This window comes from Somniosus microcephalus, chromosome 2 (assembly GCF_052327205.1).
Source record: "Somniosus microcephalus isolate GS21.2 chromosome 2, FLI_Smic_1.0, whole genome shotgun sequence".
In the NCBI taxonomy this organism is placed as follows: domain Eukaryota; kingdom Metazoa; phylum Chordata; class Chondrichthyes; order Squaliformes; family Somniosidae; genus Somniosus; species Somniosus microcephalus.
Window position 1 is genome coordinate 263038813 of NC_140988.1, and position 26513 is coordinate 263065325.

The window sequence follows — 26513 nt, forward strand, 5'->3', positions numbered from 1 at the left end:
TTAAAAAAGTGTTCTTGCAGCATTTATTTTCTAATTGTGCCTCACATTTTTGAGAGATGAGGCACTGCTGATTGACATTGAAGCGTGTATTTAAAAGAATAAGCGAACCAACAGTGTCCTCTGGAGAGCTCTGACATATTAGCATTTTCCCGATGATCCCTGCAGAGTTGCTTCTTCAGCAATGTTTGTGATTTTCCTGTCATAAATGATGAGGAGAATTAGTTTCACAAGTCACAAATATTCCCTAGCTATCTAATCTTTGGAAAATGTTTTATTCAGAGTATAGATCTAAATATTATCTGACAGACTTTTACTTGATATCTTGATTTAATGTTCTGTTCAATAATTTACATTTAATCACTCTGTTCATCTGATTTATGTTTTTTTCTGTTAAGTAAACTTTTTAAAAAATAATGTTATTTTCAGCAAAAGATCTTGGTGGACTTTAAATTGTGACTATCAAACCTTGGAAATAAGCAGAAGGCTGAAAAAACCTCCAGAATAACTGAGATTCCATCATGAAAAAAACTGACTGCACTGTAGCTGCCAACAGTGAGAGCGTAAGTGGCACACTCATATTTTCTCGTTCTGTTCACTCGGAATCTTTTGACTTATGTAAAAATGTAAACAATGCAAAATGACTAACTTAATAACTTTCAAACAAATATAAAAGTATGTTTTAACAATGGATTGGGTATCAAAGAATATCAGCAGACACTACATGGCGTAGATTAAAAAGTGTTAACAGCTATTGCATATTTGAAAGACATAACCTAAAAATAGAAAAGGTGTGGTTGTTACATGTGCAAAACCCATGAGCATTGTCTTGTACATTGACAGATTAGAGTTGGGTAACTGTATGTTATACAATTCTTTGTCCAGTGTTTTGAAATATAGCTGTGGAGAGGTTTTTTTTACAAGATTATGTAATCACAAATTTGTAACTAATAATTTTGTTGTATTTGTTTTGTGCAATTGATTTTATTCAGTGACTATTTTAATCCATTTTTGCTCTGGATTGGGCAGCCTTGGGCATGACAGAATGCAACCGTTTTCTGAGCTATTGAGGTTCAATTGCTTTTGATGTATTATTACCTTTATTAAACATTATGGCTATACCTTCTATGAACTTAACCTACATATATGGAAATTGTTACTACTAAAAATAAAGTAAATGAGAAAGGTAAAAAAAACATTGGATGTGTGCTTGCATTAATGCAACAAGTCTGACAAATAAGATGTGTGATCTGGAAGATCTTGCCGGGGTTGATTGTAATCATTCCACCACGTCTCTGTGATACTAATGATGTTCAATCAATGGAATACATATCTGTAAGAATACAAATTGTTTAGAAGAGTCCATATCATGAGAAAAGGAGATGGTGGGGCAGTATATATAAACTCCGGTATTGAGGTATAGGTGAGAGAGGATATCAAATAGGATAGGGAAGTCATGGAATCATTTTGGGGAGAATTAATAGATGATAGAAAACATAGAAAAATAGAAGCAGGAGTAGGCCATTCAGCCCTTCGAGCCTGCTCCACCATTCAATATGATCATGGCTGATCCTTTATCTCAATACCATATTCCCGCTCTCTCCCCATACCCCTTGATGCCTTTTGTGTCTAGAAATCTATCTCCTTCTTAAATATATTCAGTGACTTGGCCTCCACAGCCTTCTGTGGTAGAGAATTCCACAGGTTCACCACCCTCTGAGTGAAGAAATGTCTACTCACCTCAGTCCTAAATGTTCTACCCAGTATCCCGAGACTGTGACCCATCGTTCTAGACCCCTCAGCCAGGGGAAACATCCTCACTACATCCAGTCTGTCTAGCCCTGTCAGAATTTTATACGTTTCAATGAGATCCCCTCTCATTCTTCTAAACTCTAGTAAATACAGGCCTAGTTGATCCAATCTCTCCTCATATGACAGTCCTGCCATCCCAGGAATCGGTCTGGTGAACCTTCGCTGCACTCCCTATATGGCAAGTATACCCTTTCTTAGGTAAGGAGACCAAAACTACACACACTACTCCAGGTGTGGTCTCACCAAGGCCCTGTACAACTGTAGTAAGATATCCTTGCTTCTGTACTCAAATCCTCTTGCAATGAAGGCCAACATACCATTTGCCTTCCTAACTGCTTGCTGCACCTGCATGTTTGCTTTCAGTGATTGGTGTACAAGGACACCCAGGTCCGTTTGTACATCAGCATTTCCCAATCTATCACCATTTAAATAATACTCTACCGTTCTGTTTTTCCTACTGAAGTGGATAACTTCACATTTATCCACGTTGTACTGCATCTGCCATGTATTTGCCCACTCACTCAACTTGTCTAAATCACGTTGAAGCCTCTTTGTATCCTCCTCACATCTCACAATCCCACCTAATTTTTTGTCATCAGTAAATTTGGAAATATTACATTTGGTTCCCTCATCCAAATCATTGATATATATTGTGAATAGCTGGGGCCCAAGCACTGATCCCTGCGGTACCCAACTAGTCACCACCAGCCACCCCGAAAAAGACCCATTTATTCCTACTCTCTGTTTCCTGTCTGTTAACCAATTTTCAATCCATGCCAGTATATTACCCCCAACCCCAAGTGCTTTAATTTTGCACACTAACCTCTTATGTGGGACTTTATCAAAGGCCTTCTGAAAATCCAAATACACCACATCCACTGGTTCTCCCTTATCTATTCTACTAGTTACATCTTCAAAAAACTCCAGTAGGTTTGTCCAACACGATTTCCCTTTCATAAATCCATGTTGACTTTGTCTAATCCCGTTGATATTTTCTAAGTGTCCTGTTATCACATCCTTTATAATAGACTCTAGCATTTTCCCTACTACTGATGTTAGACTAACCGGTCTGCAGTTCCCGGTTTTCTCTCTCCCTCCTTTTTTAAATAGTGGGGTTACATTTGCCACCCTCCAATCTGCAGGAACTGTTCCATAATCTATAGAATTTTGGAAGATGACAACCAATGCATCCACTATTTCCATGGCTACCTCTTTTAGTACTCTAGAATGCAGATTATCAGGCCCTGGGGATTTATCAGCTTTCAGTCCCGTTAAGTTCTCCAGCACTATTTTTTTTACTAATACTAATTTCCTTTAATTCCTCCTTCTCACTAGACCCTTGGTTCCCTAGCATTTCTGGGAAGTTATTTGTGTCCTCTTCCGTGAAGACAGAACCAAAGTATTTGTTTAATTGCTCCCCTTTATAAATTCTCCTGTTTCTGACTGTAAGGGACCTACATTTCTCTTCACTAACCTTTTTCTTTTTACATACTTGTAGAAGCTTTTACAATCCACTTTTATGTTCCTTGCAAGTTTACTCTCATACTCTATTTTCCCCCTCTTAATCAATCTCTTGGTCCTTTTTTGTTGAACTCTAAACTGCTCCCAATCCTCAGGCTTGCTACTTTTCCTGGCAACTTTATATGACTCCTCTTTGGATCTAATACTAACGTTAATTTCTTTTGTTAGCCATGGTTGGCCTGCTTTTCCTTTTGTGTTTTTGCGCCAGAAAGGAATGTATAACTGTTGCAATTCATGCATTCGTTCCTTAAATGCCATTGCCTATCCACCGTCATGCCTTTTAATGAAGCTCCCCAATCTATCATAGTCAACTCACTCCTCATACCATCGTAGTTTCCTTTGTTTAGATTTAGGACTTTAGTTTCGGATTGGACTTCTTCATTTTCCATTTTAATGAAGAATTCTATCATGTTATGGTCACTCTTCCCTAAAGGACCTCGCACAACAAGATTATTAATTAACCCCTTCTCATTGCACAATACCCAATCTTGGATAGCCTGTTCCCTAGTTGGCTCCTCAACATACTGGTCTAAAAAACCATCTCGTACACTCCAGGAATTCATCCTCCACAGTATTATTGCTAATTTGGTTTGGCCAGTCTATATGTAGATTAAAGTCAACCATGATTACTGTAGTACCCTTGTTACATGCATCTCTAATTTCCTGTTTGATGCCATCACCTACATTACCACTACTGTTTGGAGGCCTATAGACAACTCCCGCCAATGTTTTCTGCCCCTTGCTGCTTCTTAGCTTCACCCAGACTGATTCTACATCTTGATTTTCTGAGCCAATATCCTTTGTCACTATTGCTCTGATTTCATCCTTTACAAACTAGGCCACCCCACCTCCTTTTCCTTTTTGCCTGTCCTTCCTAAATATCAAATATCCTTGGATATTACGTTCCTAGCCTTGGTCACTCTGCAGCCATGTCTCTGTAATCGCAATTATATTGTATCCGTTTACATTTATCTGTGCTGTTAATTCGTCTACCTTATTATGAATACTTTGTGCATTCAGATACAGTGTCTTTAGATGTCTTTTTAACATTTTTCGACACCTTAACATTTTTTTTTTTTACTATGGTCTTATTTGTCTTATTACCATTTTTTCTTACCTGGACCCTATTTGTTAGTGCACTCCTTTGTTTGTATGCTCTGTTCCTTCTTGACACAATCTGGTTATCCTTACCCCAATCATTTTCCTGCACTGCTTCCTTGTCTTTTTTCTTTATCATTCTAGCTTTCTCTCCACCGGGACCCTCCCCCCCACTATTTAGTTTAAAGCCCTATCTACCTTCCTAGTTATTCAATTCGCTAGAACTCTGGTCCCAGCATGGTTCCGGTGTAGTCCGTCTCAACACAACAGCTCTCTCTTTCCCCAGTACTGGTGCCAGTGCCCCACGAGTCGAAACCCACTTCTCGAACACCAATCTTTGAGCCGCGCATTAATTTCCCTGATCCTATTGACCCTATGCCAATTTGCTCGTGGCTCTGGTAATAATCCAGAGATTATGACCTTTGTGGTTCTGCTTTTTAATTTAGTCCCTAGCTGCTCAAACTCTCTCAGCAGAACCTCTTTCTTTGTCCTACCTATGTCGTTGGTACCTACATGGACCATGACAACTGGATCCTCCCCCTCCCACTCCAAGTTCTTCTCCAGCCCGGAGGAGATGTCCTTTACCCTGGCACCGGGTAGGCAACATAGCCTTCAGGACTCATGCTCCTGGCTGCAGAGAACAGTGTCTATCCCCCTAACTATACTATCACCTAATACAACCACCTTCCTTTTTACTCCTCCCACTTGAACGGCTTCCTGTACCATGGTGCTGTGGTCAGTTTGCTTGTCCTCCCTGCAGTCCCCACACTGGTACACAAGGGTTGCAAGAACTTCAAATCTATTGGACAAGTGCAGGGACTGAGGCTCCTGCAATACTACCTCCTGGATCCCCATACCTGCCTCATTCGCAGTCACACCCTCCTGTCCCTGACCACATGTCAATTCTAAAGTATTTAAGGGGTATGGCTGCCTCCTGGAGCAAAAGGTCCAGGTAACTTTCTCCCTCCCTGATGTCTCGCAATGTCTGCAGCTCGGACTCCAGCTCCTTCATTTGGAGCTGAAGTTCCTCGAGCCACAAACACTTACCGCAGATGTAGTTGCCCTGGACAAAAATGTCCACAAGCTCCCACATATTGCAGCAGCAAGACATCTCCTGTTCTCCCATTAAATTTGTTTAATTAATTAGTTTAGTATGAATCAAATTATTTACCTTGTTTAGTTTATTAAATTAATTAAATTAAGTTTAGTTTTTAAAATTTAGTTATATGTTAACTTAACAATTAGCCCACAGTCACTACCAATCACATATCTGCCTTACCTGTAACGTGACACTGCTGTTTTCTCTTGTTGATGCAGGTCTGTTGCTGCTTTTATCCCCGCTCTTGGGCCTTGGCCTGCTCCCGCTCAGGTCTGCCGCCACTCTGTAGGAGAAATTATGAAAAGCAAGCACCTCCTTCCCCCACTTCACTGAACTCCCACACTTACCAAACTCCCAGTTTTTCACTCTGTGCTGGCTGCACTCACAGGCCCCGGTATTTATACTGTTTGTGACTCAGATGAGTCACTACTGCTCTGCTACTGTTTCAAGAACCAGTTTAATCCAGTTAGCTAATTAACTAACTGCAGCAGCTCTCCAGCAGGAGATCTTGCTTGTTTGTCTCTGCATAAGCCTGAAGAAACTTAAAAATTTAAAGTTTAAATTTTAACTTGAACTATAACAGAGGTGATGTGGAGATGCCGGTGTTGGACTGGGGTGGACAAATGTAGGAAGTCACACAACACCAGGTTATAGTCCAACAGCTTTATTTGAAATCACAAGCTTTCGGAGCGCTGTTCCTTCATCAGGTGAAGTGAAGAGAAGCATACAGGCACAGCCTATATAGTCAGAGAAAACTGCTAGATGATTATAGGTAATCTTTCTAACTGCCCTTTATCACACCTCGGCAGAGAGATAATCACAGCAATCAAAGGTGTGAATGGTGTCCAAACAGGTCAGTCAGGAAAACATTACATCAAAGAACAATGAGGTGGGGTTACAAGGGGTCAAATGTTGCAGATGCTGAGGTTTATATGAAAAACAGGAAAAAAACAAAAAACTTTGCTGGAAATCACAGCAGGTCTGGCCGCATCTGTGCAGAGAGAACAAGTCAACGACGACTCGAGTCTGGATGACTCTACATCAGGTGGGGTTACATGTAGCGTGACATGAACCCAAGATCCTGGTTGAGGCCGTCCTCATGAGTGCGGAACTTGGCCATCAGTTTCTGCTCGACGATTTTGCGCTGTCGTGTGTCTCGAAGGCCGCCTTGGAGAATGCTTACCCGAAGATCGGAGGCTGAATGTCCTTGACTGCTGAAGTGTTCCCCAACTGGGAGGGAACACTCCTGCCTGGCGATTGTTGTGAGGTGTCCATTCTTCTGTTGTCGCAGTGTCTGCATGGTCTCACCAATGTACCATGCTCCGGGGCATCTCATTGTTCTTTGATGTAATGTTTTCCTGACTGACCTGTTTGGACACCATTCACACCTTTGATTGCTGTGATTATCTCTCTGCCGAGGTGTGATAAAGGGCAGTTAGAAAGATTACCTGTAATCATCGGGCAGTTTTCTCTGACTATATATGCTGTGCCTGTATGCTTCTCTTCACTTCACCTGACGAAGGAGCAGCGCTCCGAAAGCTTGTGATTTCAAATAAAGTTGTTGGACTATAACCTGGTGTTGTGTGACTTCCTACATTTATAACAGAGGTAAACTATTACTTGGGGTATGTTATAGACTTCAGGCCAGGGTGAAAACCTTAATCTGGAACTGTGGGATGAAACACAGATGATGACTGAGACAATAAGGGACCAACTATATTGGACAGAGATTTCAACTTACCTGAAATTGACTGCGACAATAATGCCTCTACTGGAAAGACTTTTCTAGAATTTTCTAGAGTTAATGGAAGATTGTTTTATGACTCATTTTGTAAAAGAGCAACAAATGGAGAAAACGTCTTGGATTTGATTGAGTAATAGGGATGATCAAATTTCCAACACACAGGTGGGTGAGGCTATGATCACGTTTGACATAAGAATTGGAGAGGTTATGAAAACCCAAACAAATTTGGCATTTTAAGAGGATCAAGTTTAAGTTCTTGAAAAGTGTTGTCACAGCGGGAATGGAAGGTTTGAATATGGCTAGGAGAGTGGAGGAACTGTGGCGATCTTTCAAGGAGGTGATTCTGAATACAATGGACCGATGTTTACCCTTGTAAAGCAAATATACCAAGCTTAAAGGCACTTTACAGCCTTCCGGACTCAATATCGAGTTCAACAATTTCAGATCATAACCTCGGCCCCTATTACATTTTTACTTATATTTTTTATCCACCCCTTTGTTTTGGTTTTTCCCTCCCCACCCCCCTTTCCTTTTTTTTTCTCTCCCACATGGCAGCTGTCTCTCATTCTGCCAGAACACTTCACACCTAATCTGAGCCATCTTTTGTCTCCACTAGTCCTATCACCATCTCGTCTCGTTTTGAATACCTCTTAATGTCTCTTCACTTCTTTTGTTCTCTCGCAGCCCTGCCTTTCGATCTATTTCATTTCCTTTCCCGTTTTGAAAAAGGGTTACACCCGAACCGTCAACTCTAATTTCTCTCCATGGATGTTGCCTGGCCTGCTGAGTTTTTCCAGCATTTTCTGTTGTTATTTCGGATTTCCAGCATCTGCAGTATTTTGCTATCGTTAAAGGCACTCCAGTCTGTTTAAATGGGATTACCAAGCAACGCAAAGAAAAAAACCATTTAAAGCCATGAAGAAAAATGGCACAGAATTAAGATGGATTCAATACCAAAAGGGATGCGATGAATGTAAAAAAAAGCATCAGAATGGCAAAGAAAAATTTTGAATTGAATATGGCAAGAAAAGTTTTTTAATTATATTAAGAGAAACAGAAAAACGAGGGATGGAGTGGGGCCACCAAACATGCAATCAGGTGAGGGCATGACAAGTAACTTCTTTGATCTGTAAAGGGAACTTGAGGATGTTGCAGAGGTACGGTGTGGCACTATTCACTTTATTACCAAATTGTTGCCGAACAGCTGTGCACACGTAAGGTAAATAAATGTCGGGCTGGATAAGATGCATCCAAGGATCCTTAAGGAACTAAAGGAGGAAATTGCAGGAGCTCTGGCACAAGGCTGTTACTCCTATTTTTAAAATGGTAAGAAAAGTGAACCAAGAAACTACAGACCAGTGAGTTTGACGTCCATTGTGGTTAAAGACTAGATCATGGGGCATTGGGATAGAAATAAAATCTTAAAAGATAGCCAATATAGGTTCATGAAGGGGAGGTCTTGCCAATCTAACTTGCTGGGGTTTTCTTTGAGTGTGGCAAATAACCTTCCAATAACTTAGGTTGGTAGAGGACAGAATGGAGTGAACATACAATAGAATGGATGATGAGCATTAAATAAATATGTAATAGAGCTGGAAGAAGGAGCTGGAAATAAATAAATAAGTAGTTAGAAGAGGGGCAAGAGATAAATAATGGAGCGGGAAAAGGAGGTATGAAATAATTGGAGCGGGAAGAGGTGACATGAAGTAAATAAATAATTGAGCGGAGGAAGCACAAAATAAATTAATTATGTAGCTTGAGGAGTGACTAGGGTAGATTTCCTTCTGCCCTACACACAGATAATGCCAAAATTATGGGTGTAGCATGGAGGGAAAATGGACAGTAATCCTTAATCCACCCCCCCCCCCACCCACCCATCCTCCCATTCTGTGCTTAAATAGCACTGTCTCCAAACTTCCTCTTTTCTGGTGTCTGCATCTGACTGTGCTTGAAGTGGGTGCAAATAAATACCAAATGGTTCTGCAATCAGATTTCTACTAATAGTGTAGGATGCAGATCAGGGCAGACTGCCCCACAAAAAACAGGCATTGCTGCTTCATGATCTGCTGTTTTGGCACTTTAAGTCTTAACATGATAGGCTGGTATTGACAAGACTTTATCCATTTGTTTTTGCTGCTTCTGAACTTGTTGCTGAATACTGCTAGTGATGGAGTCCTGTTCAGTACTGTGCAATCCCCCTTCCTCTCAGGTGGATATCAAAGATCTCATGGCACTATTTGAAGAATAGCAGGGGAGTTCTCCCCCATGTCCTGGCCAATATTTATCTCTGAACCAACATCACTAAAACAGATTATCCACTCATTATCGCATTGCTGTTTGTTGGACCTTGTGTGCAAATTTTGCTGCTGCGCTTCCTACGTTACAAAAGTAACTGCAGGGGGTTTTTCCTGCTCTCTTGCCCGTTCTGGCCCCCTGCCAGGCTTCGTGCAAGAATTACCCTTGAGTGGTTCGACCCACTCCCCCTACGGTTCTAGACCTTGGACTTAGATGCAGAGAACAGTAGTGCAGAGAAAAGGACCCAATAGACCAGGCTGAATAGCACGAAATGGATGCTTTTATTTTTAAACAGTTTGAAGCATTACAAAATACATGTCATAGGCACAGATTAAAGTAACTACAATCATGCACAAATTTATGAACTTGACTCTATGGAAATGGGGAACACACGGCACATCGTAAAAGGGGAAACACATTACGATTTCCCTTAACTCCCTCCCCTATACCTAAACTAAGTTTCGACCTGGGGAACCTGGGATCATGCTCACCACTCTCGAAATCGCGAGAAAGGGGGGTTCGCAGCCCTTTTGGCACCGCTTTCCGTCGTCACGTGGATTTGGAAACTTCTGGCGCAGTCGATATTCTCTCTCTCTCTCTCTCTCTCTCTCTCGAGGCGATGGGGTAGACACAGCCTCGATGAGCGCTCGTCAAGGTTGAGATCCACTAAGCCTGTCGTGGATTTTTGTTCGTGGAGTAGAACAACAACCCAATGGGATGTTGAGACACGGAAGTGTCAGGCCCGGACTGTCTTTTTGTCTCCGGCCTGGTCGGTTCTCCAGAGGGTTTCTTCTCCGTCGGCCTGGGTCGTCGATGATCTCCCGACCCCAGTACCCGGGCCACCCTCGTCGTCTTCTCGTCGTGGCCGAGCCTTGTTTGGCTGAACACCGACCACGTTGTCTTTTTACCGAAACCGTCCGTCTTTAAAAAGACGAAAACGTTTTCATCGATTCTGCATCTGCCGAAGTGGAAGAGGCGCCGATCCTGCCACCGTCCGAAGAAGTTGAAGTCACGTATATGGACTTTCAATCCATAGTTATACTCTTTTGGAACAGTCTTATCTCCCGCCAAATCATAGTCCTGTCTTTGTATTAATTTTGGCGGGCAGAAATCTCTGCAGGGGCGCTTTGTCTTGTAACGGAGCCGGTGATAACTTAAACTGGCCATCCTGGCCGATATGTCTTTTAATGTCTTTTGCATTGTCACCGCGGCTCGGTTCGCATATTGATCGGTCCGGAGATTTTCCTTGATGGCTGCTAAACGGTTTTTCCTTTGTACAATAAATGGGTATGAGTGATTTTGCATTGTCCGCCCATATCTTGATGGGCCCCATCCTGTACTTGTAATCCATTGAATATGTATGCTGTTCCTCTGAGTTTCGGTTCCCAGATACTGGCTTTCGCGGGCTCACTGTCTTCAATCCACAAGCCTGTCTGGCTTGCAGTAACAGAAATAAAATGGTTCATAAACTGATCACGGGGCCTGGCGGCCATTTTGTATGCCCTTTTATCAAAGGTTTTTCTGTGCAAGCTTACTTTGGTCAATAAACAGTCTTATTTTATCCAGTTTTCTTGCGTGATTTTTGCTGAAAATTGCGAATCTTACAGGCCCCCCTGTGATACTGATAGCTTGCTTAAAGTATCAATAATCCTTGATGAGCAAATTTTCCCTGATTCCCCACATCCAAACATTCCTGGCACTTAGCTATCTATGACCCTCACGACACATGCAGTTCCCATTTCCGCAGAAAACGAAAATTACCTTTTGTACATTTGGACAATCATAGACAGCGTATTTTAAACTATAACACATTCACTTGTCAGATGTGCGGGGGTTGATACCCCCTGGCACCATCTGCATGCATCTTTTATTAATCCAAAAAGACTTAAGAACGACTAATAACATAACAATACTTATTTCCTTATAACCCAAAACAATCACAAAAAATTTAAAATGGAGGGACGCTTAATCTTATACTAGCAGCTTAGAGTGGGGTATCTGCTTCCCCCATTCGCACATAGCGTTCTCTCCATTCTCCTGTGTTCTCGTGCCTCTGGAGGCGTTTGCCTCTTTTGCAATGCACGAAGAGCAAAAATATCACAATCAAAACCTGACATACTACTAGGATATGGGATGCTATTCTAATCCAGGCGGGGACCTCTATGTTGGTGAACAAGTCCCACCATGGTGGGATGGTTATGTCCAATATGTCTTTTCCTATCTCTAAAGTCTTCTGCTCCAGTGTGTAGAAATGTTTCTGTGAAATTATAACGGCTTTTAAAATCTTGGTGAGGTGTTCGGGAAGAGGGGGAATGACATAACCAAAATGCGCGACAAATCGTTGTAAGTTTGTGAAATTCTCTTTGATAGTGATGTGAACGGTGGAGGGCGCAGGAATGGGGACAATTCGTTGTTGTGCCACTTGAACCTCGGCCCTGGGTTTGAAACAGAAACTGCTATCACCGACCGAACACCACTCGTGTTGTCCATATCGGTACTGAGGCGCTGCAGTGGTGACGCAGTATGTCCCACCCCCGATATATGCTACCTGTGGGGGCACATGGTCCTCTGCCATTGCCTCCATGGTGCAATTCACCGGCTTTGCGCTAGCAGTCCTGAACCCGCACTGCGGTTTCAGAAAGGCGTTCAAGTGCTGGGGACACAGGATGATGTGTGCTCCCCGGCTCCGACATCCCGAGAGGTCGGTGCCTGTCATCATACGCTCCCATCTGATGACGTAAGGCGGGACCACTGCGTAACGAATGTGTGCGCCCCCCCGAATGACTCCAATGTTCTCTACTCTGTACACCGGGGCGGGCTTTGCTGCGGGACCCAACACCGTCATTCTTACTACTATACCCATAATAGTGTGATTTGAATGTCCGCAGTCCACTGGGACTGGGTATGCTTCTGCGGCTAGTCTGAGCTGGCACGGGCTTAATGCATTCTCAAAAGGGTGGAGCGCTTGCAAGTGCTTGTTGCTGATCCAGGACGGGACCAAACCCTGTTTTAAATCCTCAAGATTACTGCGGCCCTCGCCCAGTAACCACGCCCCGTACAGCACACAGGCCTCGTTTTGCGCAGCTTGATCGGACGCATTCTGATCCTCCTTAATGAGTGCATTTACCGTTCTCGCGTGTTTCTCCAGCTCAGCAATTATGTCCTTAAAGTGTAGTGTCATGGCCTGGTCCTCATGCAACTCAGAACCCACTACCTTGTTTTCGTCTGTCAATATGTTCCTTAACTGGGCTTTTAAACCGTTGATCTGTGTCTGCAGCTCCACGTTATCTAGAGCGTTGACAACAGATGTCCCGGTATTAAAAGCAGTGAATATGTCATTTACAGTACCCCTTCTTTGCCTCCCGACTCGATCCAAAACTTCTGGCGGTGTGGTGTATAATTTGTCTCTGTCGATGTCGGCAAAGTCAAATTCGTAAAATTGTCTAAACATACGGGTTAACAGGACCTGGTATAATTGTTCCGTTTCTTTGGGACACCACTCCGGCAATCTTACCTCAGTGAGATTTAAAATCACTGAGGCCACCGCGTAGTGTACCCCTTGGTACAGCACCTGACCGGTGGGTACCAATACTAAACCGTTCCTGGGTCCCTTGGTGGTGGTTGGGCACCCTCCTTTCTGGGCTAGTGCTACCGGAAGCGTGGGCAGGGGCTTGCGTGGGCGGGTGATGAGTTCAGTGGCGTTCACCGGAATAGGGGAGTATGGGGCTCCGCACGCTCGAGTGCTAACATCCCATCTCATCCCCTTCCCTTCATCCTGCCACTGCCTCTGGAAGAAGATGGACACGCCCTTGGGGCAGACGTGTCTCGAACCCCACATACAGACATATATTCCCTCATCCGGTTCCCACCATTTGTCCCAACACACACGTAATTGTCCGTGAGTTCCCGTAATAGTCCGATGGGTATTATTACCCAGTCGCTCCCACTCGACCGTAGAGTTTCTCATGTCCTTTCCCAGCTTTCGTAGCCACCACCATCGCCTTAGTGGTACGTTCCCATTGCACACCAGACAAATCCTCTTTCCCACGGTGACGCTGACTCTGGGCGCAAGGATCCTCACTCGAGGGCACGTTAACGAAGTCTCTTGGTAGGCAAAACCGAAGTTGCTGGAATATTCCGTGGAATTTGTTCCCAACCAACCTGGCCATCTCCCTTGGTGGAAGTAGGTGGCGGTTTCCTCAACCTCTCGCTTCCCCGTCCCATCCGTTGCGATGGGGGCTGTGTCCCCGGAGCATCCGAAAATGATGACGTCCTTGGTGCGGCCTCGGTAGGCCCACCCGCACCCGATCGCCATGAACGCGATGAAAATCCTTTCCATCATATCCCAGGTTTCTGTAACCAACAAATGATGTAGCCGGGCTCCCGATAGGTGCTGGCCTAAATTAATTGGACGCGCGGGTTCCTGGACCCCGCTCCCTAACAAACACACATACCGGGCAGACCTCAAAATTGTACTCTTAACACCATATACTTTACATTCCTTAAAACTATGACCATAATTACCTAACTTAACTTATGTACAGCGCCGCCCTCCGTGGGGCGGCTTTCCGAATCCCTATGAGGTCTGTCGTGTGCCACACCCTGCAGTGGGGCTGCATTGATCTTTGGCTTTGATCCCCCGCAGCCTGTCGCTGCTGAACGGGGATCATGCCTTCCTGGGGCTGTTCTAAACCGTGGTTGGGAAGGATGGGGAGAATCTGGCCAAAATTTTCTGGGCTGTGGCGCTCGAGCCGACCTACGAGGGGCTGCTTTGGGTCGGGCTCCCGGGGCCGATGGACCGGGGGTTGGGACTGTTACCGTCACAGCCTGTGGTTCCTCCACAGCTGCCGGCTCCAGCTCCCCTTCCTCAGGCTCCACCCCCCCGGGGTCGGGATCTGTGGCTTCTGACTCCACCTCACCTGTCCCTACAGGTAGTGGGCCTCCGCCCCCATTCCCTACCTCCCCCAAGCTTGAGTCGAGGGCGGGATCGTCGCCCTCTGACTCTTCCTCCTCCATGACTGGGTCTAAGGCGGGGTCGAGCTGTTCGTGCTCTCTCCTGCCTAAATCCCATTCAAAAGATGAGACCTCCCACTCCAATGGGATGGCCTCTCCCTTTACGCAGGCTACGGTACCAGCCTGTGTGGTCTGTGACTCTGTTACAGGCTGAGGATCTTTGTTCTCCGACCTGGTCCCCTTTGATGGCCCTTGTGCACCCGATTTAAATAGTTTACACTGGTTGATGTGAAACCATTTGGTACGTCGGGGCGTTTTCACTGCATAAACCATGGGGCTGGCCTTGTCCACAATGCTGTAGGGCCCCATGTACAGTGGTTCAAAACTCCCTACCCTGGCGTAGTTTCGGACCATAACCTGGTCTCCGACTACCCACTCTTGTTGTTTCCGAGGTTCCAACAACAGTTTATTTCCCTGGTGCTGTCTTCCCATGTTCCCAGCCGCCTGCCCATAAACCTGTCTCAGGCGCTCCAAGAGGGTTTGGGCGAATTTGTCCCGTTTCACCTCTCGGAGCTGGCCCTCAGTGAGCACCGGGGCTAGCACATGGGTGGGTGTTCGCATGATCCTTCCAGTCATTAACTCGTGCGGGGAATACCCCGTGCTTTTGGACTGGCTGGCTCAGATCCCCATGAGGACTAAAGGCAGGACCTCCGCCCATTTCTGGGGCGAGCCCATTGTCTCTTTCCTCAGCTTTTCCTTGAGGGTCCGATTCATACGCTCAACAATCCCGGATGACTGGGGATTGTATGCTACGTGCCACTTTCCCTCAATGCCCAAGAGCATGAGGGCGTTCTTTACATAGAGATAGGAACAGGAGTAGGCCATTCGGCCCTTCGAGCCTGCTCCGCCATTCAATGAGCTCATGGCTGATCTTCGTCTGAGATCATAGCTGATCTTACCAGTTCAGTACCCCGTCCCCGCCTTTTCTCCGTAACCCTTAATCCCCTTAGCCTTCAGAAATATATCCAATTCTCTCTTGAAAATATTTATTGAATTAGCCTTCACAGCCCTCTGTGGCAGGGAATTCCACAGGCTCACCACTCTTTGAGTGAAGAAATTCTTCCTCATCTCTGTTTTAAATGATTTGCCCGCTATTTTTAGACTGTGGCCCCTGGTTCTGTGCTCCCCGGCCATTGGAAACATTCTCTCTGAATTTTTCTTGACCGGTGAACTGACTCCCCTGGTCGGACTCTACAAAACGGGGGAGTCCCCACCGTGAGAACACTTCCCGAATCAAGATCTTAGCAGTACCCAGTGCCGTAGCTGTTCTGCACGGGAAGGCTTCTACCCATTTGGAGAACACATCTACCAGGACAAGGCAGTACTTATAGCCTCCCTGGGCGGCGGGCAGCGGCCCTATGTAGTCGACCTGAATCGACTGCCATGGTCCCTCTACCCTCCTGGTGTGCCCCATGGGCACCTTCCTTTTGTGGGGGTCTGGGTTGTTAGCAGCACACACAAGACAGCTTGCGCAGAACTCGCGGACATCGTCCCGAAGTCCCGGCCACCATCCCGCCTGCTCCACCCGTTGCCAGGTGACCTCAGGTCCGGGGTGTCCCGCTCCTGGACCCTCGTGGGCCAATTGCAGGAATTCCCTCCGGTGCTGCTGCGGCACAACCCACTGCTCCTCTCGGAACAGCATACCTTCTTTGACTGTGAGGGCTGCCGTACTGTACGGACCTTCTACCTGTTTGCCCTCTGTGATGGCTTTTAGGACTGCTTTTAGGGCGGGATCCAGGGTTTGGGCGGTCTTTAGGTCTGGGGGCGGTGTCACCCCTGTGTTCCCGGGAATTCCCTCCCTGCCTTGGATCGCCGCCACGGGTCCGGGTTTGTATGGGTCCCAGAGAATGCCGTTGCGGGCACTCTCCCTGGCTAGCGCATCCGCCTGCTGGTTGCCCTGACTGCGGGGTTCTGTAGTGGAGTGAGCCTTCACCTTATGGATGAACACCTCTCCTTTCTCCCCCACAGCTGCTAGGATCTTCTCCAGCAAGGGCTTAACTGTTAAAGGCCGCCCGTCCGCGGAGGTGTACCCGCGTCGGGACCAGATGGCGAGGTACTCTGTACACGAATTGCACGTGAACATGCTGTCTGAGCAAATCGTGTATGGGGTTGGGAAAATCTCGGGGTGGGTAACCACGTACGCCACCGCGGACAGTTCAGCCTGCTGCGCGTTCATAGTGCTGGGGAGCTTAATTGCCAGGGCAATGTTTGCCGCAGGGTCATAAACTCCACACCCTGTGAGTCGCTTGCCGTCAGCTACAGTGCTAGAACCGTCTACGTAGATCTCGCGGCCTGTGGGATGTATCCCGGCCCATAAACCTATGTTAACTTCCCATACCCCTTCTACGGAACATTGATGGGCTGTCCCGGGATATGCCATATTGGCTGCGAGCCTTGGCGCGCAGAGGCCTTTAACTTTGAGATCCATCTGGGAAAGGAGGAGGGTCCAGCGCGCAATCCGAGCGCTGCTTACGGTCCCATCCTTAATCCTCCCATGCAGAAGCATCTTCGTGGGGGTGTGATGGGTGAGGAGCGTAATGGGAGAGGTCCCTGTGAAGATCACTGATCTGTTCACAGCCCAATGCGTGGCCAGGAGATGCCGTTCGCAATTGGAGAAACTCCTCTCCACATCCGTGAGCACCCTGGAGGAATAAACTACTGGTCTTAGCTTGCCGTGCCGCTCTTGGAGCAGCACTGCGCTCAGGCTGTCCCCACTAGCGGCTACCTCCAGAAAGAACTCCTCTCCCCCATCTATGGCCCCTAGGGCTGGCGCGGTCTGCAGATCTCTTTTCAACTTCTCGAACGCTGCCTGGCACCCCTTGTCCCAAGACCACTCGACTCCCTTGTGTAAGAGTCGAAGTAGCGGGGCCGCTGTGGCAGCATAGTCCTCGATGAAATCTCTGCAGTACCCGGTCAATCCCAAAAAGGACCTTACACCCGTTACTGTGTTGGGAATTGGCAGATCTTGTATAGATTCCCGCCTGGCCTTATCTATGGCTCTTTCTCCCTCGCGGATGGCCAGACCCAGGAATTTGACTTCCTGCTGGCCGATCTGGGCTTTCTTTGGGTTTACTTTGAAACCCTTCCTTTCTAACAGTTCCAACAATTCGGCTAACAGTGGGCCGTGCTGCTCCCTTGTATCTGTGAACAGGAGTGAGTCATCCACATACTGCACTATCTGGTTGGGCTGGCTGAACTCTTTCAAACTCCCCGCCATGCACTGATGGAAAATGCTGGGGCTGTTGTGAAAACCCTGTGGTAAGCAGTTCCAAGTGTACTGTTGCCCTTTGAATGTAAAGGCAAACTTGTACTGGTCCTCCCGCCGCAGCGGAATGGACCAAAAACCGTTCGAGATGTCCAGCACCGTGAATGTGGTCGCCGATGCTGGAATACTCCCTGTTAAGTCTGCAACTGCTGCTACCGTGGGCGCGCAGGCCGGGATATTACTATTGAGGACTCTGTAGTCTACCGTGGCTCTCCACGAATTGTCCGGTTTCTTTACCGGCCATAATGGGGAGTTTATGTGGGTGGCTATCATCCTCAACACGCCCTGCTGTACCAATGAAGATATTGCTGTCTCCATGTCGGGTTCTGCCTCCTTGGGGAAATTATACTGCTTTTGGGGTCGGATCATGGGGTCCCCGTCTACGCTGACTTCGAACCCAGTGACTCTCCCGCAGTCGTGCTTGTGGGTGGCGAACGCGGTCAGATTTTCTGACACACGTGCCTGCAAGTCCGTTGGGACGTTTGTTATCATGAGCTCGAGATCGTAACCTCCTGACGGCTTCATAGTGCACAGGGTCCCCTTTTCTTCCTTCCCCGGGATTACGACTACCTTACCTAAACCACCCTCGGCTCCCCAGAGACAGTGATTTCTCAGGTCCACGAGGATCCCGTGTTCCACCAAGAAATCAGCCCCGAGGATGCCTTTTCCCCCCCCCTCATTCCACTTCAATAGGATGCACGTCCATGTGGTGTGGAGCGCTCCCAACTGAATGGAGAGCGGGAGGGAGTACGCGCCAGCCTGTTCTCTACCTGTGAAACCCGCTACTAAATATGGAGCCTGGGCGGACAGAGGTGAGGCAAAAGGTTTGTCCGTGTGGATCACGGTACACGAAGCTCCCGTATCCAACAGGTAACTACCCCTTTGTTTCTCCACCTCCATCTCCACCACAGGTCTTCTCCAAGCGTCATAGCGGAGCGGACACAAGTAGACGGGCTGCGCGGGCATCAGTCATTTAGGTGTTTCGGCTGGGGTCTCGGGGGCGATAGGGCTGTTAGCAACCGCTACCTTCCCCTGCCAGGTCATCAGAGACCGCATAGTCTCCAAGACTGACTCGATCGCAGCGGGGTCCACAACCGCACCACCCCCTTTATTCGGGGCAGAGGCTACGGTTGGGTGCTGGACTGGTGTTGGGGCAGCGGCCTGCACTTGTGGTTGTGCTGGTGTTGGGTAAACTCTCGGGCCGTTGGCGACTCGGGCTTGGGCTTGATCTTGGGCTGCGGTGAACGCTCTCTCCCTCTTATCCTTCCAAGGATTCCTACAGTCCTTGCGCCAATGACCCTCCTTCCCACACCCGTAACAACTGCTATTGGCTTGAGGAGGGCGATTTCCCTCCTGACGCCATTCCCTTTTAGCAGAGGCTGCGGGCCTCACCTCATGCACCTTTCCTTTTACAACAGGCGTTTTCTTGCCCTTGTTATTCCTATAACTGATCGTGAGCTGATCTAGCACTCGATCCTCCGTGGAGCGGGCGTTGGTGGGGTCAAACCATGCTTTGGCCTGTTCCTTCACTACTGGCAGGCAACCTGCTACCAGGCACCGAAGCCAGTGAGCCCTTTGTTCGCCATCCAGCCCGGCCCGGGCCGGCCCGCCCGGGCAGCTGCGCCGATACACTGGCCACAACCTGTCGGCGAAAACCCGTGGGGGTTCTCCCTCTAGCTGCACTGTCTTTTCTAAACGGAGGAACGGAGTTCCGTCCCCCTCTCCCATGATCTCCAGAATCTCATCCCGTAGCAACTCATAGTCCCTGTGCCCTCTCTTGCTCTCGTCAGGGAGACACTGGAGGAGCGAACTGTCCAGGGAGAACAGCAGCATTTTAGACTGTTCAACCCCGTCGCAGTCATTGACTGCTGCGGTCTGCTCCACGTCCCTGAAATGCACGGAGGGATCTCCTGACTCGGAGAGTTTTGGGATGTGACTTATCATCTCTCTTAGCTGTCGTGCGCTATGAGGCATTATGATCTGACTCTCAAGGGGTCCGTCATCGCCATTTTCTTCATTTGGACCGAGCTTCCGGTGCCTCGTTGGACACAACGGCGCTGGCCCCGACTCTACTGTCTGGGGTTGCTCTACCTCAGGGCTCTCTTCCTCTACCGTCTCCGTCTCCTGTCCCGGAGTCCAAGACTCCTCATAGGCAGGAGGTGCAGAGGGTTCGGGGGTTGGTACCCCAACTGCCTCTTGTGGAATCGGTCTTTTGGATTCCTTGGCTAGCAACAGCTGACTCGCTGGTGGATTTATGAGACACACCAACCCGTTTGCCTTCGCTAGGGCCTTTCTCAGGTCCTCTAGCTCCCGACGGCAAGCGCTGTGGTCGGTGTTCTCAGATCTATCCTCCATGGCCATCTTATATGCTGCCCTGGCTCCCAGGAGCTTTTCCTCTTGGGCATCTACTTGTTTGGCTAGACGGAAACACCTCTCTCTCATTCTACCTTCACTGGCCTTGGCCTCAACGACCTGACATTTTAAATATTCTACCCGGGTTTCGTGGCAGCGAATTACAGAGCGGCATTCCTGATTCAGCGCGTCAAGCGATTCAATCAGTTTTTTGACCTCCCGCAACCTTTTCCTCTACGCCTTTAAGCAAGCCGTTGATCTGGACTGTCTGTGCTGCAACTACCTGGTCCAAAAGCTGGACTTGCTCCTTGTAGCACATCAGCCAGACCGCCTTTTCTACAGATTTCTTATGCTCTCTACCCGCTGTCCACTTGATGGCTGCGTCTAGCGGGCGCCTATCCCTTAATAGATCAGATATCCATTGTTTTGTGAGGTTGACTTTTCCGAAAACATAATCTGCTATTCTTTCATCCATCACATTTCGTTTATTCAGATCTGGATCTAACACACTACTTTCCTGCTGCCAAGGTCCTGCCGCGGTCGCCATTTCTGTAGGGTTTTTTTTCCTGCTCTCTTGCCCGTTCTGGCCTCCTGCCAGGCTTCGTGCAAGAATTACCCTTGAGTGGTTCGACCCACTCCCCCTACGGTTCTAGACCTTGGACTTAGATGCAGAGAACAGTAGTGCAGAGAAAAGGACTCAATAGACCAGGCTGAATAGCACGAAATGGATGCTTTTATTTTTAAACAGTTTGAAGCATTACAAAATACATGTCATAGGCACAGATTAAAGTAACTACAATCATGCACAAATTTATGAACTTGACTCTATGGAAATGGGGAACACACGGCACATCGTAAAAGGGGAAACACATTACGATTTCCCTTAACTCCCTCCCCTATACCTAAACTAAGTTTCGACCTGGGGAACCTGGGATCATGCTCACCACTCTCGAAATCGCGAGAAAGGGGGGTTCGCAGCCCTTTTGGCACCGCTTTCCGTCGTCACGTGGATTTGGAAACTTCTGGCGCAGTCGATATTCTCTCTCTCTCTCTCTCTCTCTCTCTCTCGAGGCGATGGGGTAGACACAGCCTCGATGAGCGCTCGTCAAGGTTGAGATCCACTAAGCCTGTCGTGGATTTTTGTTCGTGGAGTAGAACAACAACCCAATGGGATGTTGAGACACGGAAGTGTCAGGCCCGGACTGTCTTTTTGTCTCCGGCCTGGTCGGTTCTCCAGAGGGTTTCTTCTCCGTCGGCCTGGGTCGTCGATGATCTCCCGACCCCAGTACCCGGGCCACCCTCGTCGTCTTCTCGTCGTGGCCGAGCCTTGTTTGGCTGAACACCGACCACGTTGTCTTTTTACCGAAACCGTCCGTCTTTAAAAAGACGAAAACGTTTTCATCGATTCTGCATCTGCCGAAGTGGAAGAGGCGCCGATCCTGCCACCGTCCGAAGAAGTTGAAGTCACGTATATGGACTTTCAATCCATAGTTATACTCTTTTGGAACAGTCTTATCTCCCGCCAAATCATAGTCCTGTCTTTGTATTAATTTTGGCGGGCAGAAATCTCTGCAGGGGCGCTTTGTCTTGTAACGGAGCCGGTGATAACTTAAACTGGCCTTCCTGGCCGATAATGTCTTTTAATGTCTTTTGCATTGTCACCGCGGCTCGGTTCGCATATTGATCGGTCCGGAGATTTTCCTTGATGGCTGCTAAACGGTTTTTCCTTTGTACAATAAATGGGTATGAGTGATTTTGCATTGTCCGCCCATATCTTGATGGGCCCCATCCTGTACTTGTAATCCATTGAATATGTATGCTGTTCCTCTGAGTTTCGGTTCCCAGATACTGGCTTTCGCGGGCTCACTGTCTTCAATCCACAAGCCTATCTGGCTTGCAGTAACAGAAATAAAATGGTTCATAAACTGATCACGGGGCCTGGCGGCCATTTTGTATGCCCTTTTATCAAAGGTTTTTCTGTGCAAGCTTACTTTGGTCAATAAACAGTCTTATTTTATTCAGTTTTCTTGCGTGATTTTTGCTGAAAATTGCGAATCTTACAGTAACTACAATTAATTTTTTTAAAGTACTTCAATGACTGACTGTGAAGTGCTTTGGGATGTCCTGAGGTTGTGAAAGGTGCTATATAAAAGGTAAGTCTTTTTTCTTTCTTTACTTCTCGCTGCACGATCACTAGTTTTCCCTGTTCTTTCACATTTAAAATACACCAATATCACAATAGTACAGCACTAACAGTGCTTTGTTGAAATAAGGATTTGTGTCTACTACTTAGCAGTACCATGCTTTCCTTTTATCCACTCCTTCCAAGGTTGACTGCAAGGCACCCAGTCTCCTGCTTCGGGTACTGCTGCCATCACAGTCTGGTACAGCAGCAGCAGCATGTTGACTGGGGAGGCACATTAAAATAAATGAGAAGAGCAGAAATGTGCAAATTTAAACTTCCTTCATGGCATAAATGGATTTAAATACTTTCAGCTACTCAATAGCAATTGACAAAATAAAAATCTTTCCATAATGACTGAAATTCATATCAATTGCTCTGGCTCTCTCCAAGACCTTTTACTATCCCTGCCCCTTTAATGTAGCTGCTGCCTGTCAGCATCCACAAGTCACTAGACTTCCTCTTCCCCCATTTACTGCACCCAATAATGTGCCACCACAGAGGTTTGAGCACAGAGGCCATGGCTCCAGAAGCATGCTTCACCTAAATGACATTCAGGAAGTGCCAAGAGAGCAAAATTAGCCTCATGAAATAAATACGTGGAGATGGGGCATGAACATAACAAGAGGAAGGAGCATTAAATAAATAGATAAGAGAGCTAGAAAAGTGTGTTTGTAACAAGTTACTAATGGAGCTTGAAATCCGGAGCATTAATAAATAAAAAGAACTAGGGGCATGAAGTAAAGAAATAATGGAAGAGGTCCGCTTGGGGATATATTTTATATTAATGTAATTGCATCAGGGATCAGTGCTGTTGGAGAACGTGAACAGTGGTGTTTGCTTTATGTTATATATAGACTGCCGTACAGAGGTCCGGAGTGCTGGGGAGGATGGTTTTATTTAATATCAATGTTAATTTTATTTAATTATTTCTGTTGCTATTTTGGTGAATACATATTTGATTATATTTAATATGATTTCATAAACTGCTAGGTCAACTGGTATTTGTGAGAAACCACAGCAGTCTTACTTTATTATAAACAATGGGGAGCAGCAGAATGGGGCACAGAAGGAGGACTGAAGAGGGAGTAGGCCATCAGGGGAAAAAAGCAGCAGAAGGGGAAGTGGTCTGTGTGGCAGAGTGCAGCCAGCAGGGAAGAAAGAAGAGTAGGGCTGGGAGCAAAGCAGGCAGGCAGAGAGAGGGATTGGTAGGCAGAAAAACAATGGGAGAAGGCCTGTATGTGGGCAGAATGGAGCAAGTGGGGCACAAGAAAGATTGAGGCAGTTGGTGTTGATAAAAACAGAGGGGGAAACAAGTCAGGCAGCCAGAGCTTTGTAAGTAGCTGACATCGGGCCATCTTAGACTGGGTATTATGTAATGAGAAAGGATTAATTAGCAATCTTGTTGTACGAGGCACCTTGGGTCGGAGCAATCATAATGGCCCAGTAATTCCTCTCCCAACGCGTGAGTATGGACGGGGTACTCACACGTGTGTCCGGAGGAATTGCCGGTTTTCAGCATGCACAGTGCATGCGGGGAAAACCGGCATTTCCTCTCCTCTGACCCAAGGGGTTAAGAGGCTGAACGCGATCGACTACACAGGCAGCACGTGCGACTTGGATTTCCTTTATTTTTAGAGAGTTGCGCATGTGTAAAGGCCTCCGGTTTTTACGCATTGAAAAACCACACGTAAGTACTTAGTTTTACTGGTAAGTGGTCTATTAATACAATTTATAAAAATTTTTTCCACAGGTTTATTATTTTTAAAGAATTTACAGTAAGGTAAGTTTAGTTTCAGCCCTGATTTTTTATATAATAATTATTTTCAAATTTTAAAATTATTGTTTAAAATACTTTTTTACAGTTATTTATGGTTCATTTAAGTACTCCAATGTTTTTTTTAAAATTTTCTTTCAAGTTTAAGTAGTGTTTTGGGGCCAGGAGTTTTCATGAGTTTGACAGCTCTCACTATCAAACTCATGAATGAACTTTTGCAACCTCCCATTGGTTGCCCTGTGCTCACATGATCCCAGCCGGCTCATCGCACTAAGTACACCACTGGGTCACGCACGCACAGTGCGGCAGGACCTCAAGCGGGCCAGTGAGAGGAAATGCAATGTGGGCCAGGATTGAAATGTCAGCGCGCAGGGTAAGTGCACATCGGGGGCTTGGACGCGCGGCAAGCTCCCGATCCTAATTTCAGGGCCATTATGATAGAATTCTTCATTAAAATGGAGAGTGAAGTAGTTGACTCAAAGACTAGGGTCCTGAATTTAGATAAAGGAAACTACGATGGTATGAGGCGCAAGTTGGGTAGGATTGATTGGGGAATGTCACTCAAATGGTTGATGGTGGATAGGCAATGGCAAACATTCAAAGACCGCATGGATGAACTACAGAATTTGTTCATCCCAACTTGGCATAAAAATAAAACAAAAAAGGTGACTCAACCGTGGCTAACAAGGGAAATTAGGGGTAGCATAAGATCCAAGGAGAGGACATATAAATTGGCCAGAAAAAGCAGTAAACCTGAGGATTGGGAGCAGTTTAGGATTCAACAAAGGAGGACAAAGGGATTAATTAAGAAGGGGAAAATAGAGTATTAGAGTAAGCTTGCAGGGAACATAAAAACTGACTGTAAAAGCTTTTATAGATATGTGAAGAGAAAAAGATTGGTGAAGTCAAGCATAGGTCCCTTGCAGTCAGAATCAGGGGAATTTATAATGGGGAACAAAGAAATGGCGAACCAATTAAATACATATTTTGGTTCTGTCTTCACAGGTTAGCACTGGTGCCTCACAGCGCCAGGGACCCGGGTTCGAATCCGGCCTCGGGCGACTGTCTGTGTGGAGTTTGCACATTCTCCCCGTGTTTGCGTGGGTTTCCTCCGGGTGCTCCGGTTTCCTCCCACAGTCCAAAGATGTGCGGGTTAGGTTGATTGGCTATGATAAAAATTGACCCTTAGTGTTAGGGGGATTAAATACGTGGGGTTACGGGGATCGGGTGGGATATGTGTCGGTGCAGGCTCGATGGGCCGAAATGGCCTCTATCTGCACTGTGGGGTTTCTGTGATTCTGTGAAAGGAGGACACAAATAACCTCCCAGAGATGTCGGGGAACATAGGGTCTGATGAAAGAGAGGAACTGAAAGAAATCAGTATTTGTAGGGAAATGGTGTTAGGGAAATTAACGGGATTGAAGGCCGATAAATCCCCAGGGCCTGATAATCTACATCCTAGGGTACTTAAGGAAGTGGCCCTAGAAATAGTAGATGCATTGCTGATCATCTTCCAACATTCGATAGAATCTGGAACAGTACCCACGGATTGGAGGGTAGCTAATGTTACCCCACTATTCAAAAAAGGCGGTAGAGAGAAAACGGGGAATTATAGACTGGTAAGCCTGATATCGATAGTGGGGAAAATGCTAGAGTCCATTATAAAATATGTAATAGCACAGCACTTGGAAAACAGTGACAGGATCAGACAAAGTCAACATGGATTTACAAAAGATAAATCGTGCTTGACTAATCTACTGGAATTTTTTGAGGCTGTAACTGGTAAAATAGATAAGGGAGAACCAGTGGATGTGTGGTGTATTTGAACTTTCAAAAGGCTTTCGATAAGGTCCCGCATAAGAGATTAGTGTGTAAAGTTAAGGCACATGGGATTGGGAGCAAGGTATTGACTTGGATAGAGAACTTGTTGGCAGACAGAAAGCAAAGAGTTGGAATAAACGGGTCTTTTTCCGAGTGGCAGGCAGTGACTAGTGGGGTACCGCAGCGATTGGTCCTTGGACCCCAGCTATTCACAATATATATTAATGACCTAGACAAGTGAACTAGATGTAATATCTCCAAGTTTGCACACGACACAAAGCTGGGTGAGCATGTGTGCTGTGAGGAGGATGCCGAGAAACTCCAGTATGATTTGGACAGGTTGGGTGATTGGGCAGAAGTATGGCAGATGCAATATAATGTGGATAAATGCGAGGTTATCCACTTTGGTGGCAAAAACAGGAAGGCAGATTATTACCTGAATGGCAATAGATTGGGAGAAGGGGAAGTGCAACGAGACCTGGGTGTCCTTGTGCACCAGTCGCTGAAGGTAAGCATGCAGGTGCAGCAGGCGGTTAA

The 26513-nt window shown here is 46.6% G+C and overlaps 1 protein-coding gene across 5 annotated transcripts in view; it reads left to right on the forward strand.

The window, feature by feature from the left end:
- LOC147123364 (3',5'-cyclic-AMP phosphodiesterase 4D-like) overlaps window positions 1–26513 on the forward strand; it is a 455522-nt gene that overhangs the window by 166509 nt on the left and 262500 nt on the right. For all 5 annotated transcript variants that reach the window (XR_015074321.1, XM_085971591.1, XM_085971623.1 and 2 more), the window contains one exon: window positions 427–560. Coding sequence is in view for 1 of the 5 variants with exons in the window: in XM_085971623.1 (XP_085827749.1) it covers window positions 519–560 (42 nt within the window). In the remaining 4 variants the exon portion in view is untranslated. The remainder of the gene's footprint in view (window positions 1–426; window positions 561–26513) is intronic.